The 20476-nt window shown below is 37.7% G+C and overlaps 5 protein-coding genes across 6 annotated transcripts; 2 read left to right on the top strand and 3 right to left on the bottom strand.

Moving 5' to 3' along the window:
• Positions 1-19: 19 nt before the first annotated feature.
• LOC17890842 (calcium load-activated calcium channel) lies at positions 20-862 on the top strand. The gene has a single exon (XM_006299746.2). The coding sequence runs from the start codon at positions 118-120 to the stop codon at positions 706-708; it is 591 nt and encodes a 196-aa protein (XP_006299808.1). The 5' UTR covers positions 20-117; the 3' UTR covers positions 709-862.
• LOC17893937 (kinesin-like protein KIN-7K, chloroplastic) lies at positions 853-9640 on the bottom strand. Of its 2 annotated transcripts, none has more exons than XM_023785677.1 (24): positions 9432-9640; positions 8301-8576; positions 8122-8219; positions 7794-7883; positions 7495-7547; positions 6861-6926; positions 6732-6785; positions 6545-6604; positions 6045-6123; positions 5692-5759; positions 5252-5314; positions 5009-5113; positions 4470-4574; positions 4230-4337; positions 4004-4150; positions 3506-3688; positions 3211-3366; positions 2725-2928; positions 2509-2649; positions 2297-2422; positions 2165-2215; positions 1887-1934; positions 1699-1776; positions 853-1577 (listed from the first exon to the last, which is right to left on the bottom strand). In XM_023785677.1, exons 2-24 carry the CDS (start codon positions 8546-8548, stop codon positions 1002-1004), a joined length of 2907 nt encoding a protein of 968 aa, XP_023641445.1. In that variant the 5' UTR covers positions 8549-8576; positions 9432-9640; the 3' UTR covers positions 853-1001. The 2 variants fall into 2 exon arrangements, with proteins under 2 accessions (XP_023641445.1, XP_006296922.1); XM_006296860.2 differs by having other exon boundaries at positions 4070-4150.
• Positions 9641-10222: 582 nt separating this feature from the next.
• On the bottom strand, positions 10223-15625 carry LOC17891948 (uncharacterized protein C18orf8). Its single transcript, XM_006300135.2, has 16 exons — positions 15464-15625; positions 15168-15249; positions 14836-14937; positions 14671-14739; positions 14317-14464; positions 13962-14221; positions 13525-13678; positions 13176-13285; positions 12993-13080; positions 12271-12600; positions 12109-12183; positions 11560-11743; positions 11234-11465; positions 11002-11110; positions 10744-10923; positions 10223-10551 (listed from the first exon to the last, which is right to left on the bottom strand). Coding segments are annotated over exons 4-16 (2049 nt in total). The 5' UTR covers positions 14673-14739; positions 14836-14937; positions 15168-15249; positions 15464-15625; the 3' UTR covers positions 10223-10374.
• Positions 15626-16294: 669 nt separating this feature from the next.
• LOC17893853 (S-locus-specific glycoprotein) lies at positions 16295-17859 on the top strand. Its single transcript, XM_006299962.2, is given in 2 exon segments — positions 16295-17553; positions 17556-17859. Coding segments are annotated over 2 exon segments (1302 nt in total). The 5' UTR covers positions 16295-16322; the 3' UTR covers positions 17627-17859.
• Positions 17860-17969: 110 nt separating this feature from the next.
• On the bottom strand, positions 17970-20457 carry LOC17893508 (fatty acyl-CoA reductase 2). The gene is made up of 8 exons (XM_006299381.1): positions 20019-20457; positions 19838-19941; positions 19545-19744; positions 19334-19434; positions 19031-19232; positions 18799-18960; positions 18209-18700; positions 17970-18126 (listed from the first exon to the last, which is right to left on the bottom strand). Exons 1-8 carry the CDS (start codon positions 20455-20457, stop codon positions 17970-17972), a joined length of 1857 nt encoding a protein of 618 aa, XP_006299443.1.
• Positions 20458-20476: the final 19 nt, after the last annotated feature.

Below are 20476 nucleotides of genomic sequence, written 5' to 3'. Positions count from 1 at the left end.
GAACTTTCTTTATTATTCATTTGCCCTCTTTAGACTTTCTAAAATTCCTAATCAAATCTCAAGTGAGAGAACGGAACAAGTGTACTCAAATCCAAAGTCGCCAAATTAAGCGCAACAATGGCGACTACGATACCTCTCTTTGCTTCTTTCAAATACGCCGATAGCTTAACCGTCGTCGGAATCTCCTTCTGCACCGCGTTGGTCTGTGAAGCCATCTCATGGATCTTAATCTACCGCACCAACTCCTACAAGTCCTTGAAATACTCCATTGACAAGGCCGCGAAGAAACTCGAGACGATGAAGACTGAGAATCCATCTTCCAAGCTATCCATAAAGAAATCGAAGACGAAGAAGATAGATCGCGTCGAAACAAGCTTGAAGGAATCGAGCCGAGATCTGTCTCTCTTCAAGTTCAAATCCGGCGCTGTTGTGGCTCTGGTTCTCTTCGTCGTCTTTGGATTGCTCAATTCACTCTTCGAAGGTAAAGTCGTCGCGAAGCTCCCTTTTCACCCGATCACGATTGTGAAGAAGATGAGCCATAGGGGACTGAAAGGCGACGATGCGACGGATTGTTCAATGGCGTTTCTCTATCTGCTGTGTTCGATCAGTATAAGAACCAATCTGCAGAAATTTCTGGGATTTTCTCCGCCGCGAGGAGCTGCTGGTGCTGGTGGTTTGTTCCCAATGCCTGATCCCAAGACCAACTGATCAATCAGTATGATCGATCATCACTCCTTTTGATTATTTTTCAGAGATTTTTGAACAAATTGATGATTTTTCGTAATAAGATTTCAAGTTTTCAAAATTTTATGATGTTTGGATTCCGATTCGATCTATGGAAGTTAATCAAACGAGACATAAATAGTTGTTCTCTTCATTGAATCTTCTTTACAAAATTATCAACAAAAAAGAAGTTAACGAAACAAAGTCAGCAAATACCATACGCAAACTCTTGAATCACTGCACAAACATATCCTACTTACGTTGTCCATTCTCAAATCTCAAAATGATCGGTCCGTTTGTTCGGTTTGTCGTGTCTCTGATATAGAATCAGAGATTTCAGAATCAGCTCCTTGAGATGATCTCAACTTAGAAACGAGAACCCACATACTAGCAAGCTCATTCTCTAGATATGCTTCTCTCTGTTTCGTTTCTTCAACTATCCTTTCAAGCTCTGCTTCTCTTTGATCTCTTTCAACAAGTGCAGCTTCATACGATAGCTCACGTTCCTTACTCATCCTCAGTTCTCTCTTAAGCTCCATTGATGAGGTTTCTTGTTCTTGCCTCTTTACAAGACTCTCTCTTCTTCCATTGTTCCTTACATTTGTTGTTGTTCCTGTCTTGTTACGTTGTGTCACTGGGCTCTTTTGTGTTGCAAGCTCGGCTGCTAGTCTCTCGTTTTGATTCATAAGCTTTGCAACTTCTTCGGATAATGCCTTGAGCTCAACTGCAGCTGCTGATGCAAGACCTTTTGCATATGAACTCTCTTCTGCCAGTTTCCTGTTTCTGACTTCTAATTGCTCCTTTGTATCACTTAGTTCCTTAGCTTTCTGTTTCAGCTCTTCAATCTTAGTTTCCTTTTATGTCAGAGAGCAAATAGAGTTTGTTTAAGCATCATGTGGCTTGGTTTATAAGAAGAAGATTGGTGAAAACCACGGTTTTTGCATAACAACAAGTACGAAATGTATAAAGAGAAACCTGTGCTAGTTCCAGCGCATCAGAGAGCTGCTGCTTTAGGTTTGCAACTTCTTCTTGCAACACTTCACATTCACATGTCTGGAGAAAATACTTCATCAGTTACTGAATTCTTTTACACATTGTACTAGTCTCAAAGTTTTTGCAAAGACTAATCAAATCGGGGTGATCGTCAAAGACAGTCTACGAACCTTTTGATTGAGTGTTTCTTGAATGATGTGATTACCTGCAGCTTTAACCTGTAAACAAGATGGTGAATCAGAAAGCAAAAAAATGTAGAGCGGCTTCAATGCTAATGCAATTTGGCGTTTAGACACTGGTATTTATAGACAGAAGCAACTTTATTAAGGTATGAGCAGATACTATATTACGCTAAGAGAAATAATATTATCAAGGCATTAGCAAAACCATCTCTAAGTGCTTAGCAATAGATGAACAAGTATTGTGTAAACAAAAAGAATTTGATCACCTCGAGTTCAAAAGATTTCTCATTAAGTTGATCCCTTAGCTCAGCAACTGCCTGAAGATAATAGAAAATCACTTGAGAAATGAATGGCAGATCAAAAAGGTCACTGCGTAATATTTGACAGTGTGAACCTACCTGCACTATATCAGATTTATCCAATGCATCATGTGATGTCATAACAAAGTCCAAGATTTGTTTCTGCAACGCTGCAATCTGGTCATTCTTTGCATTGATGTCGTCATTGAGTACTTTAATTTCCTCCTAAGTAACAACGAGAACCAATAAGGTCAATATTTTTGCTAGAATTAAACAACTAGATAGAGATCATGAAAAGGGTGATATATTACTTCAATCTCTTCATTTTGAGAGGACTTTGCAGCCTCATCTAACAATCGTTTTAAAGAACTTGATTGCAGCGCTGCCTCTTCAGATAAAATCTTGTTCTGCTCCCTCAAGAGATCCAACTCATCACTCAATTTATTGCTCGTCTGGGAACAAGAAAAAAAGTCCTGTAAAACAAAGTGCAGGAATTGGAATTGATTATGAAAATATCTCTTACGTACCTCCGGAATCTCCATTTCATGAGAACTGTCTTCTAAAGCTTCTCTGTCTTCCCTAGGATCTGAGAGCTGTTCCATCAAAGGCGAGCCTTCAGAAATTCTGGACTCTGTGTGCAGATTACTGCCTCCCCCTTGAGGAGTTGATGGTGTGCTGTTGGATTTGACCACACTTGACTGGTCGCTGGCACTTGAACTGTGATCTCTTTTCTGATAGGAAAAAGTAAGCTTGATTAAAAAAGGAGACGAGAGAGGCACCAAAATATCAAAGAAGAAATTGCATCTAAGAGGACATAAGACCGGAGGATTATGACCCTTCACTTCCATTAGCGTTATTCGTTGAAGCACATTCGAGTTCCAAAAATCTATAGTGAGTTCGTGAAACATTTACAGCAGTACAAACCTATAGCTGCCCGCTGCAGTTCTGATACGAACAAGAATAACCCACAACTAAATTATCAATGTTATATGAAAATTAAATCATTTGTATACCTTAGGCTTTAACCAGTTTAATAATCCATGTTTCCGGGACTTCTTTTCTTCTCTATACGCATTATCTCTAATCTCATGATTTCCTTCCACAGAAACATATAGGTCAAGGTGCTCATCGTCCATCATGTCCCGCCTCTTGTATGGTAGGTAAGCAAGCTGAATATGCATCATCAACCAAGAATAGCCAAAGAAACTGTTGAATTTGTGTGTACTATAATAGATCAAAGTGAACCATCCTCAGAAGGAAACATGGAAACCACTTTTATGATAATCAAGGATTAATCAGTAGTTTTACCTCTTCTTCACCAAATGAATGTCTCCTCCGAGGATTAAAGCGGTGGGGTAATCGAGATGCTTGTGGATTTTTTGTCGACACCAAAATTAGTTTCGTCAACCGTTGGATTCGACTCAAAAGAGCTGCTTTAGCTTCTTCCTCTTCTTCAAGTCTGGATTGCAGCTTGACTTGACCATCTTCAAGCTTTTATCATCACGTTATATAGCAAAGAAAATGACAAAACTAGGTTACTACAGATTCTCTCTAATGTTTGATAACTTAAGTTATAAATAAATGGAGTGGTAGGTAAAATTTTGCATGATGCGTCCAGAATGATCTCTAGCAAAATTGACCTCCATCCTTTATTCTTTATGACAAATTGTTCTCAGAAAACATCAGGCCAAAAAAAAATTCTATCTTTCTCTTTTTTCCCTAACCCCACTACACAAGCCTAGCTAAGGATCAAAACAACAAAACAAATGTAGTTTTCCAGGCTAGAAAAAAAAAATTTGAGCATACCTTCTGCTTCAGGAGAACAATATCATCTGCACCAATATCTTTCAACTGAGTAACTGGTACAATTACCTGTTTAAGCTGTTCCAACTCCTCCTTCAGTTGGCGAATCTCGTGTTGGTACTTCTTGATTAATGATTTCTCATCAATTATCTACAATTTTATAGAGTTAGACACCATGAAAGACCTTTAGTGCAAAAGTAAGAGCTGATAGAAAATATGCATGGAAAACCTTGTTTTGCTCAGCTTGAATCTCAATATGCTTTGCACGATGAGCAAATTTCAATGTGTTGTGTGTTTCTTCTGAACTGCTTGATGCAGGGGTCACTGTACAAATGAGCTACCATATCCAGAGAAAAATCTAATCAGTAAAGTATACTACTATCAAGATATGTGTTTACCCTGCTGATGATCATCTAGATTTCATAATTACTGAAGCAAGAGGATCGAGGACAGCTCAAACAAGACTTACAGATACTCGGTCATGACCACTCAATGAGGACTGAAGGATTCTGGTTAACTTAGAGTCTCTGTATGGTACATGTGAAGCCCTCACATCAGTAAGCTTTGATATCACCTATAACATCACAACGAAACTATACAAATTCAGCTAATAGAATAATACTTAACACGTGACATGATAGGAAAAAATTCTGATAAAACAAGAGTACGCAATTGTTTAATTGTAAGGTTTAGAAAAGAACAGATCTGAGATATGGGTAGCAAGCAAAATGAGATATGGGTAGCAAGCAAAATGATGAAAAGGTGGAAAGGTGATTCTACTGATAAACTAGCTACGTACTGAACTATAAAAGACCACAAAATGTATGTGTGATCTGCAACTCTCAATATATTTGGGGATGGAAAGTGGCTTAATATATAAATACAACACGAAAAGCAGTCTTATTATCAAATCTGCTTTAAAAGAAAATGGCAAAGAAATCCTTAAATTTAACTGAACTTCAAACCTATTATTAACTAAGTGAAAACTGTGGTAAGAAAAAAACTCACAGTCCCTAAAGTCAGCAAACTTTTATTGATATATGATCCTTCCTTGCGTCTTAAACCACTGGTTTCAACCTTTGAACTCTCGGAACCTGCCAGATCAACGAGGTTCTGCAGATATGAGAGAAATTAAGGGCAGTTAATATCAGATATTCACCTTTTTAATTTTTCAAACAATTTAAGTTATAAACAGATTATTAGGATTGATCATAACCATACATAACATCACTAGATACAAGATGAGCTTACCAGCTGGGAGAGGTGTACAGCTTCTCCTTTATTCTTGTCCCCTAAGGGACTACTTTCTATTGTCTGCATCCAAATTAGTTTATCATCTTTCAGAAACAGGACAGCTATATAATTTGATGTGACTAAATAACTAGGATTTGAAAAAGGAGAAAATAAATTCCTTGAACAGATGAATACATATGAAAGAAGAACATAGTACACAACTTGTGCTGATAAAAAAAAAGGAAGTGTAATACTTCAGTATTCAAATTTTTAAGCGTTCAGAGGATTATAGGGAGAACATTTACTGAGGTTTACCCTGATAGTAATACAAAATAAACTCGGATTTTGTGTCCATTCATCCACTTCACAAGTGTAATCACGTGAAGAAAAGAGATGATATAGCAACTTCACAAAGATAGCAGGTTTTTCCAATACTTTTAAGAGAATATTTTACATACCAACGTAAATATTGTATGGCTCCGGCTGCTCAGCAAATTAAAATTTGTGGATCCCACATGTCGTTGCTCTGCCATGAGTACAAAATTTCTATCATGACAAGGTTTAAGAATGAAAGGGATTTACTGGAAACAAGAAAAAGGGAAATTACTCTTTCGAACTGCTCTATCATAATAATAAAAGCAAAACATACTTTTGAAAGTTCAGTATTGCCTCAAGCAGGTCGATGAATACCACTTTCTGATAAATAAATCTTTAAATAGATGTACATCGACTGCAACAGTCTTTGCTGGAGTTGTAGTTGTAAAGTAAACCCATTTCTTTAAATAAAGGAAAAGGAGAAGGCACCACATACCTTCTCCAGCAGCAATAAGAGAAAGCGCATGAGCAGGAGATAAAACAACTTCTTCTTTAATCCCTTCGACAAAGGTTCCCTAGAGTCAATAACAAAGATAAGTTCACTTGAACAACTTGGAGAAACTATGAGCAATAGAGTCATGAGAAGCTCATTATAAAATTTTCAGTTCACATGATTATTAAAAGGATCAACGTCAAGTCTGCTTGATCAATAAGAAATGTGACCCAGGACATTGAAATATTCAAAGGGCCACATATTAACATTGTTAGCAGAGTACCCATAGAGATAAAATCTCATAAGAAAAATGGAACCCGTATATTTCAGGTACTAAAAGGATTAAACATGGTTTCCTACAAAATTAAAATATGATGCTACTATTTTGGGATTATATGATGAGTACTGTAATCACAACAAAGGTATTACAAGTCAGTGAGAGTAGCACTTCGGATTTTTCCAACTGAAAAGCAACAAAGAGAATTTGAAGCTGAAACACATACCTGCTTGTCTTCTCTGATCCTCAAATTTTGTCCTGCTGGATTCAATAAATCATTGACAACCTGAAATAAGGTGAACATTAAGGATAGTAATACTAAAGAAAATTAAAGGTAAAATATTTCGCTCCACTAATGCTGAAATTGAATATAGATAACAGGCCAGAGAAGAAAAATATGTAAATAATAGCACCTCATTATATATTTCCATGTACGAAATACGCAGAAGAAATTCTCGATTAGGAGTCTGTAAGAAAATGAATATGTGAGGTCGCTAGTACTTGGGCCACGGAATATGACAAAATAATATCCTAAGAAGTACCTCTTGGATGATGCTGAAAGCATCTTTCACTGCCAACGGTATGATACCAGGAGATCTTTGGTCACCCTGACATTTACACCAAAAACATCAACCAAATCTATCATATAATATCAATCCTACGTCATGGATATCCTGAAGTTAAATGCTAATATAAATCAAAAGGTATTAGAGACTTATCATATTTTATGGCAGCATAGAGAACAGTTCAAATGGATAGTAAAGTGTCTAACGCAGAGAACTCGTAAAACTAAAGCAGCCATATACAAGCCATGTGTAACTAAATTTGTTATAAGGGTCAATAGAGAAACCCTATATAGGAGAGGAATACCAAACTCCAGATTGAAACTTTTCTGATGTAATAACAAACTCCACTACCCAATCTATGTGGCTGCTATTACTTGAAACTTTTCTACTGCAACGTTCATTTTTTTGTAAACTTGTGGAAGGATTCTCAAATTGTCAACTAAGCTTGTTGAGCTAAATTTTAATGATAGGTTATGTTTTTGACACGCAGCTCAGTAATCTAGTCAGAGTGGCTACAAATACGAGACATATTTAGAAAGATGTACCAATGATACTATCTTTTTATGTAACAAATTGAAAAACACGAAGTTTCCAGATGAAGGGATCTTACATGCATTGTGTGAGTCTTTCCGCTGCTTGTCACTCCATATGCAAAGATGGTCCCTGTAGTTGGATTAACATTCAACACATTAAAGTCAAATTAGCCTGAAGTTTTAAAGATTCATTAAGTCAAAAATCTAGTCAGATATTTTCATTAATTTTTTGAATTAGGATAAGCCTTGTTGACATAGCATAAATGATCAACTTTACAGAACTGGAAAATTGCATGCTCTTCCATAAAGGAGTTAGCTCAGAAATAGAATTCTTAATACAAACTAGATTGGCCATTAAAACTGTTTCGTTTCATACCATTTATCCCCTCCATAGCCCCATTAACAACATGGTGTGCAGCGATATCATAGACATTGCGTGTTGTGGTTGTGGGTCCAAAGACACGGTCTGCCAGAAGGAGAATAAATAATTAACAGAAAGAAACATGCAAGATTCAAACATCAAAAAGAAAGAGTATCCAATTATATAACGGTCTTCATTCTTAAGACAGGAAGGTGAAATGCATACAAGATAAGAATAATACTTTTTGTCCTTAGTTTGTCATTCTTGATTGATGTTAATGCCCACATGCAATATGTATTATGATTATGGAAACCCATGACACAAATCAAAATAGTAGACTAACCATAGGCATAAGCTATTGTCGGATTATGCTCATTTCGTACAATTGTTTCCCCATCTGCATACCATGCAACTTCCTCCCCTTGGCGAATTTCTCTTGGACTACGTTAAGGGTATGATATATCAAAATCACAGAAAAAACATCAACCTAATTTTTGCAAGCCTACAAGTATCATCAGGAACCTGAGTGGGCGAAAGCGAACTGTCACAGTGACGTTTTCTTTAGACCGCTGAGCACTTTTTGGTAAAGAATCAGGTGAGAAGAAATGCTGCTTGCTTTGAGCAGATGAAGAAGCCGGGGAGCTATGACCATCAATAGATGTCTCTTGATAAAGCTTTGAAGACGAGGTTGTTGAAGATGCAGTAGAATCAGCACCCTTCAAATTGCTAGAACCTCCTTTTCTCGACTTTGATCCTTGTCTAGATGCCATCGCAACTCGAAGTCAAACCTCCAGAACACTGAATGAAGACACGAGTATAAAATCGTCAATAAACGAAAAAAATAGCATTGGTAACTTCTCAAGGTTAATGCTTCCACAGTGTCCAACACATTTAACTGCTTCACATCTTCATGAACTGAGCTCAAAACTCAAATAAGAGGGTATTAAGTTTCTCAAGCTTTTTCTTAGGCGACAACATTTCCACCAATCAAACAGAAGAAAATCCCCAAAAAAAACTCATGAATCCGACTACTATATGTACTGAAAAGCATAAAGCATTTTACATTTCTCAACAAATAATGTTCCAAACATCTAAGGAAATGACTACCTGAGAAATGAAGAGAATGCTAATCCAACCAGCTATAGAAAGTTTTTAATTCTTTGGTCAGCTCGAACAGCACTAAAAACCATGAAAAGTGGGGAGTTTCATCAAGGTTGTCTCTAGCTTTCCATGAAACTAAAATTGCTTAAAAGTGAATTCGACCAATAAAGAGTAAAGCTAAAAGCACCAAAAGAGAAGAAGAAGAAGAGAGAAAAGAAAGCCTAAACTTACGCAGTAGGACCCCTGCTCTGCTTTTCTCACAGTTCATGCCGAAGCCACAAAACAAAAGTTGCAATTAAAAAATTGGGGCAAAAAAGCGATGAAAACAGCTAAACAATAAGCCATGACCCAGGGGAATCACAATCGCAGAGAAGCTAGACGAAGAACACAAAATGGACAAATTCAAAAAAAACCCCAATCTCTACTAATGCAAAGAGCTGGAACAATTTTGAAAAGAAAAATAAAACCGTCGAATCATCACCGGATATCACGGAAACCTAACGGCATTTTTACAAAATCCCATAAAAAAAGAGAGAGAGGAGAAAGAAGTACCTCAAGTGGAATCAATGGAGCATCGTCGCAGCTCAAAAAGAAAAATCCGAAATCGTAAAGAAAAGGTAAAAGAGGAAGAGAGATCTCAAAAGAGGAGAATCAGATTGTTTCGTAGAAAGCGATAGAAGTAAAGAGGAGAGAGCTATATATATCCTCAAAGTCGCAAAATTCAATCAATTTCAATTGTGTGGGTTTGGTTTTCTCGTAAACGAAAACACCATAATAAAAAAGGTACAGGTGAGAGAGAAAGGTAGACGACTATACTTACGTTTTTTGTACGTATCTCTTTATACGTATTTTTGCCTTCACGGATACAGTTAGGAAAGAGAGTGACGACGATTACTTTTTTTTTTTTTTTTTTTAGCTAGCTAGAGAGAATAAAAGAAGTCTCTAAAAATCTTAGAAAAGAATAATTTTTATTTTTTGTGAATTTGACTTTGGCAGTTTGATGGGAAGGATTTTGTTTTTATTTATTGCAATCCAATTGAGGTTCACGAGACATACTATCAAATATATTTAATGAAGGTAAAAGATGTGTTACAGAGATCATTACAACATGTTCAACTGTCTCACTCACAGCTTGGACCTACTATAATGATATCTTAACCAACGATTTGCAGAGGAGACAGTTATTTTTAGTCTTCATTATCATATTTAAAAAACATCAATATCAACCTTTGACAAAACTGTATCTAATTTTGGTTTTACTTAATTACCTTGCTTGTATTTTGAGAGATGTCATAACCACACTTAATAGATTTCTTAATCAAAGGTATACAGTTTTTTTTTTATATATATAAATTTTATTTTATTTGATTATTCAAACACCCCAAAAAAAAAAACTTAACCACAGTATAAAATGACATGATCAAACAGCATAACATCCAGATGGCGAATCAAAAAAAAGAGAGTATAATGTGGTTAACAGACGGCTGTCTCAGTCTCAGACAGCAACTGAGGAACTGGTGTCATTGAGAAGGCCATAGAAAGTGTAATATTCAGAGGTTTCTTTGAACCCAGGTATCAATTCCGACAAGACCCTCAATATTGCAGCCAGATGCTGCATATCATTCGACGCGAATGCTGCTTCTAGAAACAGCGACGATCGCACGCTCGTCACCTGCAGTTGCGTACACCGTTTAAACCAACCTCAAAAAATTATTCAGTTATATTACCCAACCGGTAATAATCATTTTTTGTTTGGTCAAAATAGAATAAACCACGAGATCAAAATATCTACTGAGCCAGCCAACTATAAACCTTGAATGCCAGACAGCTTATATGGGTAATTTGATCTGTTAGGAAATTGTACCTTATGCTTCTGTGCATATCGCAGAGCTTCAAGATAGTATCCATCTTGCACAAGGGAGGAGATGTAATCATGGTGCAATGAGAGCTGTCTCAACATATCAATCCCAAGTTTCCTTACCCTGAGATTCTGGCGACCACTCTCCAGAAGTTGAAAGGCGACTTCCTTTGATGGTTCGATTATCTGCAGAGAAATGTAATGTAACCCACGCTCTAATTACAAGTGGTTTTGTGTTTATAGAGGAAGAATAAAAATACAAACCTTGTTTGTGGTGAATAGCGACAGTTCTGCAAATCGCTTACTGTAAGCTAAAAGTTTTATGGTCATCACATAGATGTTTAGATCCACTTTGAGTTTTTCTACACTTATACTGCAACAAACAAATCAAAGTAAGAGACACGTAACTGGTGAAACTGAAGCTAGATATAAATAAGGCAGAACCAAGTTTCTTGAGTCTGGACTCCCAAAGAGTCAGAAGAAAGAGTTCATTTACCTGCGAAGAAACTCAGTGATGATAGCAACTAGATACTCTGATTCCTCAACCATCATTTCCTCCACAGAAGCAAATACAAACTTGTAGAGCTCATCGGGTGAAATTGCCGGTGAAGAAAGTTGAGATTCTTGCTGCTCATCAGCACAAAACATGTTCTCCTGTGAACCAGATGATACGTTCATTTCAACATCTTCATCAATCTTGCTTCCAGACGCCCTATGTCTTTCATTATCTTCAGAATCCAAAATTTGATAAGGAGTTAAGATAAATTTAATGTTTAATGTATTCATGCCTAGATCATTGTTTTTAGGTTCAATAGGTTTTACCCGGAGATGCATCAGCGGTTGGAGTAGATGCAGTGGCCTTTTCATTTTTCATTTCCTTGTATGTACCAGCTTTAACCGAGTAGGAATATGCTGTGACTAGTACATCGATTGCCTGAGTAACCTGAGTTGCTGGTCGACGTTCCAAAATAATAGCCCTTGCTATTCCCAAACACAGTTGTTTGGCCTGAAATAACGTACTCAACAATATTATTTAACAATAGTACAACACCATCAAAAGCTCCAACCACGATTACTAGTTAATGACGCCCAACAGTTAGCATAAACCAACTTTCCTGGAGACTCTGAATTCAAGTAATCATATAAAAAGAGCATGTACAGCTGCAAACCATTAAACGTGGAACTCCCGGTCTTTCCTAAGTTAGACATGTATATAACCTTCTCTAACTGCGCAAAACCGTAACTGACGTACAAACACTCTTTATCAATTGTCTATGTTTTATTCCACAACGATTTGCTGCAACAAACAGGTGCTTCATCATGCTTACTTAAACTCCTATCTAGAACACAGAGTAACAGAAAGTGCGGGACCTTATTTGCTTCCGACTTCCTTCTCTGCAGAAATTCTAGAAGAGACGTCCTGTCTGAGCTGCTAGCAGAAATTGCCTGCAGCGCATAATATTAAATACCGAACATTTGTGAAATATCTACAAATTGACTGTCATCTTGATAAACCCATGACAGCTAACTTGCCTCAAGATCCAAATGTATCTTCCATAGAACCTTGTTAGTCTGATCCAGAATAAGGTCTGGAACCAGAAAGGTCCAGCCATCTTCATACATGACTATGTTTTCATTGCTTGTAGATGATTCTGAGCTCTCAATTTCTTTATTAGCACCTTGCGATGATGTGCCGGAGCCTTGGTAACCCCTACACAGCAAAGGAAGAGGTGCAGATACGGGAGCTCGAGAATCCACAAATAAGTCGTAGATGATGACAACCTTTGCATCGATTTGGTGCACAAGTAATAAATTGTCGAGCACGTTCACCGACAATTTGTTTGAGTATATGGGTAAGGAACCCTGTAAAAAAAGAGTCAATGGAATGAACAAAGAAAGAACCGAATTTTGAAAATTATCTCATGTCCAGAACTCGATAAGTTGTTTTGCAATGCCAAATTTAGCAACATAATTAGAGATACAGAACTATTAGCATCATCTACGTATAAGTAGTTACACTTATCTTGCAGTTGCATTAGAGTAACTATTACTAATGAGCAATGATTTACCTATGAACTTGCAACTTAAAAAATTTAGAAGTTCAAACTCATGGAGTCGCAGAAAGTTTCAGTTCAAAGAGAAACACGGTCATGCATGCATTTCAGACAAGTCGACAAAATGTTCAATAAAGATACTGTGTGCAATTAAATCGGCGATGTAACTAGCAGCCAGTAACTGAGAAAATGGAAACTTACTTGTTGAACAACTGCATCTCGGTAAAACCTGTATAGATGCAGTAGCATTGCCTCCCTGTCCACTTGTAAGCAATATATTCGGCCATAGCTGAAAAAGAATGATACAGATATATTCTCCAGATACGTAGTGCAATAAATGACAGAACATTGAAGGAAAAAGAGAAACAGAGATAAGAATCGTACACAGTTACTAAGTGGAGATCTCCAGCAGAGAGAATAGGTTTACTAGTTGATTCAGATCTAGCCATGGTCATCTCAAATCTCGGCAAACGAACAACTCCTGCAGTGGAAAGCTGGAAAAGTGGATCAAATGTTAAAGCTCCAACCACAATTGTTAGAAAAAAAAAATCAATATGTTATTTAATGTTTAACTCATTTCATAAAAACTGAATGAAAAATCTAGTGTATACATCTTAAGGCCAATAACATCAACTTAAACGGATGCAACTTAAAGGTTTCCGAAGTTGGAAAAGCTTTTTCATATAGCAACATTCTCTTCCTTTCTTTTATTTAACTTTTTCAAGGGGTATACCTGAAATCCATTAAATGTCTTGCATTGCAATCCTGACGCAAGAAGAACCAATCGAGTTTCATGTGTATAGATGTACCAAGTCACATTCGCTTTTTTGGTTTCCACCAAACGTAGTGAATTCAACGTAAGATCACAAGCAAACAAGTCCATACCACTGAGACCAAAAAAAAAAATCATTAGAGGGAAGAAAAATAAGAGAAAGCCAAGTGTTAAATATATATCCTAAAATGGAAGAGCTAAAGACAGAAACAACTTGTATAGATTGCTCTATTGAGAAATGAATGTGCAGGCTCAGAAAGCTCAAGTCAAAGGATAAAATTATTCTAAAAAGACAGGCTTACAAGCAAAAGACTCACGTTTAAACAAGTTATTTAGAATTCTCAAAACTGGAAACAGTTCTTTGTAGTCAAAATATGCAAAAAATAAAGCGAGTTTACCTGGTCTTTACAATTGCAAGATCACATAATGGAGAGTCACTCCAAAAGAATCCGAGAATGCTCTCTGAACCGGCCTTGCATTTGTGGTTAAGTATCTGCTTTGTCTCTCGATTAAAAAACTGTATCTCACAGTCGGATCTTTGGACAGCTATTGCTTTTCTATCAAGAGAGAATCTGATTGACAGGATAGGTCCCTCAGTGATAGAATCAACTGAAGGAGATTCTTCTGGGTTAAAGGGGGATGTTTGCCATGAAAAAACCTATACGAAAAAATGGGAAATCAGCAAAGGATATGGATCGATCATCAGGCTAATCAACTATATAAATTATGGTTTAAAGAAAAGAAAAAACACACCTGATTAGATGTGGTACAGATTAGCAATCTGTTGGCATCGTCATAGAACATCCCCCTGGATTCAGGAATATTGCAACGAAGGGATGGATGATTTATATACACATGTGATAAAGCACCAGAACCAACACTTGTCTGTGAACTTGAATTCCTGCTAGACATATTATAACTTTTCAGTTTTTCGAATTTCTCATACGAACCAAACTGTAGTCCAAATTAAATTGTTATGAAATAGATGTGCCACTTATGATGGGACAGAGTCACTTTCAGTTTTATAATTAACAAACAAATCACAAGTCTATCAGTCAGTATTATTTCACCAAGAATATGAAAGTGAAAATGAGAAAAAAGGCATACATGTTAAAACTCCCAGCAGTAATGACAAATGCGAAGGAGAATAATTGTGATTCAAGCCTTTCCCCGGATCTGTAAAAAAAAAAAACATGATAGTAGAACAGATTAGTCTAAAATGATGAGGATACTATGATCAAGACATGTCTCTTGCAAGAAAGATCATTATACCGTATGTTGCATACAAATCTTTAGTGCAAGAAACTCTTTCAAGCATATATCTCTTTCAACCTCATGAACTTTAGATGCAACACAACTCCCGTAGTCTTTAGCCTGTGACAAATGCACTTTTAGTCAATAACAAGGATTGGATCTTCACAAGACAAAAGAAAGTTTGATGCTTCACAATTGACATAATAAAACTCTACTCTCTCCCACAAACTCATTGTTTGATATACATGACGCACATAGCCACTATGAAAAGCTATCACATACTAATCATGAAACTAATGAGACTCGAAGTCAGAAAAGAAACTGGAGTAATCGGAGTAGCCAAGCAAAACCTGTTTAGAGCAAGTAGCTAAAATCCGTCCAAGTGTGGAGGCGGTAGTGAAATTTTTTTCTTTCATGCCTGCATTGCTGAAGCTGAAAGCAAAAATTGCAAGTTGGTCACCGCACATTGATATCTTACCAACACAGCAAATCGGCCAACAATTTCACCCAATTAGCAAAATATTAAACCCATTATATGGAATCAGAGACTAAACAAAGAGGAAATCGAAGACTAGGCAATTAAAACACAGATTACCTCGAATGTCAAATATGAAAATGGAAGACGTGATGAACACAAGAGTGTTACCTGCGAATACCCAGGTGGAAATGAATCTAAACACAGTGGTAAAGGTTGCTCCGAATAGTTCGATTCAGACAGAAACGTTGCTGCTCGAGTTTGATACAAAACAGTCCTCGGCTTGCTCGTCGGGAAATTGATGATAGGTGTTCAACGACGAGCGATCGCCGTGTGCAAACCGAATGATAATGAATGGGCTAGACACGTATGGATATGTCATTATTATTGGGCCTGAAGACCCATTACGACCCATAATAGCAATATGGTCTCATACGAATACCGGAATAAAATCAAGCCAAACCAATGAACCGGGCTAAATCGGCCAGAGTCAGTCAACCGGATATCTAAGACATTCTCCACTCACTTGGTTCCTCTTGCGAAAAATGGTTACGTTTTTTTCGTCATCACGTCGTGACATCTCGAAGTGCATTTGACTCTCTCGTTATATAAAATAAAATTATGAAAACAAAAAGAACAATATATTTGCATGGCCATAATCTAAGCATCGAAGGTCTGCATTTACGAAGATAGCGCCATAGCATGACTTTCTTGGGACGAGGATCATGGGTGCGAGTAAATATACTTGTTGAACAACATACGTTATGTTGCATGAGACAATTTCACATGACAAATTTATCTACTAATGACAATAGTTTGTTGAAGTAGATTAATGAAGTGCTGAAAAGTCTCAAAGAACTTGGAGACTTACATTTGTCTTGTCTGCTGGAAATAATTTTAATCAGCATGCTCACTGAATTTTGCAAATTAATTTGAAATTCAACGTGTGAAGAAATCTATATATAAAGGGCTAAAGAATGATAAGAAGAAGAGGGCATAAGAATCAAAGTGGTGCTTGGTGAAGAGAGAGATGAGAGGCGCATTACCAAACTCTTACCATTCTTACACTTTCTTCCTGTTCATTGTCTTAGCTCTGTTTCGTCATGTGTTCTCGACCAATACTTTGTCATCTACAGAAACTCTGACAATCTCGAGCAACCGAACCATTGTCTCTCCCGGTGATGTCTTCGAACTTGGTTTCTTTAAGACCACTACGAGCTCTCGAAATGGTGATCGTTGGTATCTTGGGATTTGGTACAAGTCAACCTCTGATAGAGCTTATGTGTGGGTTGCCAACAGAGACAGTCCTCTTTCTAAATCCACTGGAACATTAAAGATCTCTTATGCTAACCTCGTCCTCCTTGATCATTCTAATACTCCTGTCTGGTCAACGAATCTGAAGAGAACGGCGAAATCTCCAGTGGTGGCAGAGCTTCTCGCTAACGGCAACTTCGTTCTTAGAGACTCCAAAAGAAACGTTCGAAATCGATTCTTGTGGCAAAGCTTTGATTTTCCTGTGAATACTTTGCTCCCGGAGATGAAAATTGGTAGGAATCTCAAAACAGGACACAAGAGTTTCCTCAGTTCTTGGAGAAGCCCTCATGATCCCTCGAGCGGAGACTTCGCTTTCAAACTCGATACTCAAGGGCTACCTGAGTTTTATCTTTACAGGAATGAGTTTCTACTGTTCCGATCCGGTTCGTGGGATGGAGTCCGGTTTAGTGGCATGCCGACGATGCAAAAATGGAGCTACTTTGGCGTTGTTAACAACTTCATAGAGAACAGAGAGGAAGTTGCTTACAGTTTCAAAGTCACGAACCAAAGCCTCCACTCAAGATTTACATTGACTTCCGAAGGGTTATTACAGATGTTCCAATGGGATTCGACATCATTGGTATGGAATTTGATTTGGATTTTAGCCTACGAGGAATGCGATCTGTACCAAATATGTGGTCCTTACAGTTATTGTGACATGAAAACGTCACCGACGTGTAATTGTATCAAAGGCTTCGTTCCAAAGAATGTGACGGCTTCGGCTCTAGGAGATATATCCCATGGTTGTGTGAGGAAGTCACGACTGAACTGCCACGGGAATGTTTTTTTCTTGGTGAAGAGGATGAAGCTGCCGGATACAAGCACAGCAATTGTGGACAATAGAATTGGGTTGCATGAATGTGAGGAGAGGTGTTCTCAGAATTGTAACTGTACCGGGTTTGCGAATAAGGATATCCGTAATGGTGGGTCGGGTTGTGTGATTTGGACTAGAGAGCTCCGAGATATGAGGAATTATGGCACTGGAGGTCAAGATCTTTATGTCAAAGTAGGCCTCTATGATTAGACATGAATACTGGATATCCATATCCACTAAAAAAATATTTAAGAATAATAATACAAAATTGGGTAAAGTATTATATCCAACTTCGAAAAGTCCATATCCAACTAGAATTTCTTATCGGATTAGATCAAACACTTATACATCAACACGAGTGAGTGAGTATTAGATTTTGGGCAAGCACGAAGATAACAACATTTTCTTTCTTCTTCATATATTATTACAAATCAACGTAAAATATATTAGACACAACACGTACGATTACACACGGAATGAAAAAAGCAAAGAAAGATAAAAAGAAAGGATTGATGATTCTGTTTGGTCTGGTTTAGTGAGATATGGATTTTAAGCTCTTCCTTTCAAGACATGCCTTCTTAAACCGGGAATGTGAACGTTTGTAATGTAGTCTTTCCAATTAATGCTTCCAACATCAAACCCAAACTCTCTCTTCTCGTCCTCTGACATCTTCTCCATTAATCTCTGTGTATTGCTGTTATCAAATCTGTAAAAGAAACACAAAACAAATGATGAAAACGTTGCGGTCTGCTCTAAGAATTAAAACATAGATATTAGTTCTGTCTCACCTTCCACCATAGAAAGTGTATGGCTCATAAATAGTGGCAAGGTGTTTGGCTTGTTCAACAGATTTCTTGCATATAAACTTAAGCTTCTGCATCATCTTACTATCCGCTGAGCTCATACCACTCATCAACCCACTCCGTTCTTGAGCATCTCTCCACAAATGATCCGAGAAATCATCAACGGAATTGAAAAGTTTCATCAAACGCACCATAATAGGATCACCTTTCGAGTCCATGCATGGGGATGACTTGTAGTGGTTATAAAGAAGCTCCGCTAATTCTTCGAAAACCAGGGGATTTATGGCCGAGGAAGCGATCTGATACACGTTTATTTCAGGTTCCGGATCCGTAGTTGACATTCCATGCTTTGCTATGGCAGCTAATGTTGCATTAACAACCATATCAGCAGGAACCACATCAAGAACTCCTTTTGGATCAACCAAAAACCCCGTGAGTTGTCCCTTCCCGTAACATAGAACTATAGGATCCATCATCCTGATAGCATATAACACAATCGAAGAAGAAGAAGAATCAGTTTTAGTAAGTACACATTCACAGTTACATATATGCAGCAGATTAAAATACAGTTTCACCTGTTTCCTTCCATCCATCCAGGGAAAGGGTCTTTGTATGTGCTCTCAATGACGCTAGGCCTTATAATAACCACAGGTACGTCTCCTCGAGTGCTATTGATCATCATCTCTCCCATTGCTTTGGTGAAGACATAAGTGTCTTGCCATCCATATGATCTTGCCCTGTTTTATTAATTGGTGTAATTAAGCTTGTTGCAAAAAGTTAAGCTGAAGATTTTAGAGATTTTAATACCTCTCCAGACCGAGATCCTTCATCTTTTGCGCCTCATCTTGATTCTGAGCACCTTTTGTAGCAGCTTCAAGAGCTAACTCCATCTCTCTATCAACATCTAATGCTTTTCTATTTCCTTCGATGAAGTTCTCGGTTGCTATACAGTCTCCCATTGAGAATGGCTTCTCCATGATCCTTCCTTGTCTTTGTCCATTCACATAAGCTGCACACAATTTTATTTTTTGTTTCTTATATTAATCAAATGAAGAAACCGGAAAAAACATCAGAAAAGCTCTGTTTTGTTTTGTTGTCACATTCACGTACCTGTGGATACTTGCAAAAACAGCTTGAGTTTCTTGCACTTCTTGGCGAATCCCATGAGATTACCGGGACCTCTTGTGTTTATGTCCAGAGCAACATCGTATCTTCAATCTCCGCCACAAATACAACAAGATTAGTAAACCAAGATGTATTGATAGTATCTAGATGACTAAACAAGATAACTCAAAGAAAGCGTAATCTGACAATTGCCAACCTTTCATTGAAGGTTGTATTGGCAGCAGAGTTGATAATCACATCAACTTCTTTCGCAATCTCCTCAGCTGAATCTGCCTGCAGCCCAATGTCTGAATCGCAAATGTTTCCCGTCACAGGGATGAGTTTGGTTAACATGAAAGACATGTATGATGATCCGTGAGTCTCTCGTAGAGTATTAAAAAGCTCTGCATCTAACACCTGTACACAAGGAGCGATCTCGTTGGCCAGAGTTATGAAACTTACAGGTACAGAACTTGACTAACAAAGAATGAGAAATGAAAAGGACTTTACCTCGTTCTTTAGCCGCTCGATCGCAGCTTCTTTGTTTTTAGCTTTAATCAAGAGATATATCTTGCTGACATCAGGAGCTATTCTCAAGACTTTCTCAATCAGCACTAGAGATATCGAAAAGAGAAATGATTTAGCTAGAGTCGGGAAGTTGTGGAATATAATAAAGATACATCTTTTTTACCTTTAGCTAGGAAACCGGTGGAACCAGTGATTAGAAACTTCTTCCCTTGGAGGAAACTGATTATGCCAAGTCCTTCTTTCATTCCCACCATAGCAGCGTCACTAAAAGGCATCAGAGTCTTTACTCCATTGATCTCAATGGTTCTCCCGTTCCCGTTTGGAGACAGAACCAACGTCTCAGCGTCCACAGCTGGCGAACTCGGTTCCCTAATCAGTACTTGACCTCTGTCTTTCAAAAGGGAGGAAACCCGAATAGGCCTCTCTGCGTTACTGTTTCTCCCACCATCACTACCACCACCACCACCTACACGACACCATGTGAAGCCTACCCTTCTCTTCTGCCTAACCAATGTAGACCAGTCACAAGGGTTGTGCGATCTAGAAAGCTTGTTTGATGCAGCAATGAAGGAAGAAGAAGAACTCAAGAAGAGAGCCTCCATCACAAGCTAAGAAATAAGA

Source organism: Capsella rubella, unplaced genomic scaffold (assembly GCF_000375325.1).
Source record: "Capsella rubella cultivar Monte Gargano unplaced genomic scaffold, Caprub1_0 scaffold_3, whole genome shotgun sequence".
In the NCBI taxonomy this organism is placed as follows: domain Eukaryota; kingdom Viridiplantae; phylum Streptophyta; class Magnoliopsida; order Brassicales; family Brassicaceae; genus Capsella; species Capsella rubella.
Note: the sequence above shows the minus strand (reverse complement) of the source record. Positions and strands in the feature narration are given on the sequence as shown.

Coding starts and splice junctions, on each gene's coding strand:
- LOC17890842 (XM_006299746.2), top strand. CDS start 118: ATGGCGACTACGATACCTCTCTTTGCTTCTTTCAAATACGCCGATAGC.
- LOC17893937 (XM_023785677.1), bottom strand. CDS start 8,548: ATGGCATCTAGACAAGGATCAAAGTCGAGAAAAGGAGGTTCTAGCAAT. Junction 2,650..2,724: donor ATGAAATGGAGATTCCGGAG/GTACGTAAGAGA, acceptor TCTTGTTCCCAG/ACGAGCAATAAATTGAGTGA. Junction 1,578..1,698: donor ATGCGCTGGAACTAGCACAG/GTTTCTCTTTAT, acceptor CTGACATAAAAG/GAAACTAAGATTGAAGAGCT.
- LOC17891948 (XM_006300135.2), bottom strand. Junction 13,679..13,961: donor CTTGCAATTGTAAAGACCAG/GTAAACTCGCTT, acceptor TTTTGGTCTCAG/TGGTATGGACTTGTTTGCTT. Junction 12,184..12,270: donor AGATACATTTGGATCTTGAG/GCAAGTTAGCTG, acceptor TATGCGCTGCAG/GCAATTTCTGCTAGCAGCTC.
- LOC17893508 (XM_006299381.1), bottom strand. CDS start 20,457: ATGGAGGCTCTCTTCTTGAGTTCTTCTTCTTCCTTCATTGCTGCATCA. Junction 19,942..20,018: donor CACCGGTTTCCTAGCTAAAG/GTAAAAAAGATG, acceptor CGATATCTCTAG/TGCTGATTGAGAAAGTCTTG. Junction 18,127..18,208: donor TACACTTTCTATGGTGGAAG/GTGAGACAGAAC, acceptor TTTCTTTTACAG/ATTTGATAACAGCAATACAC.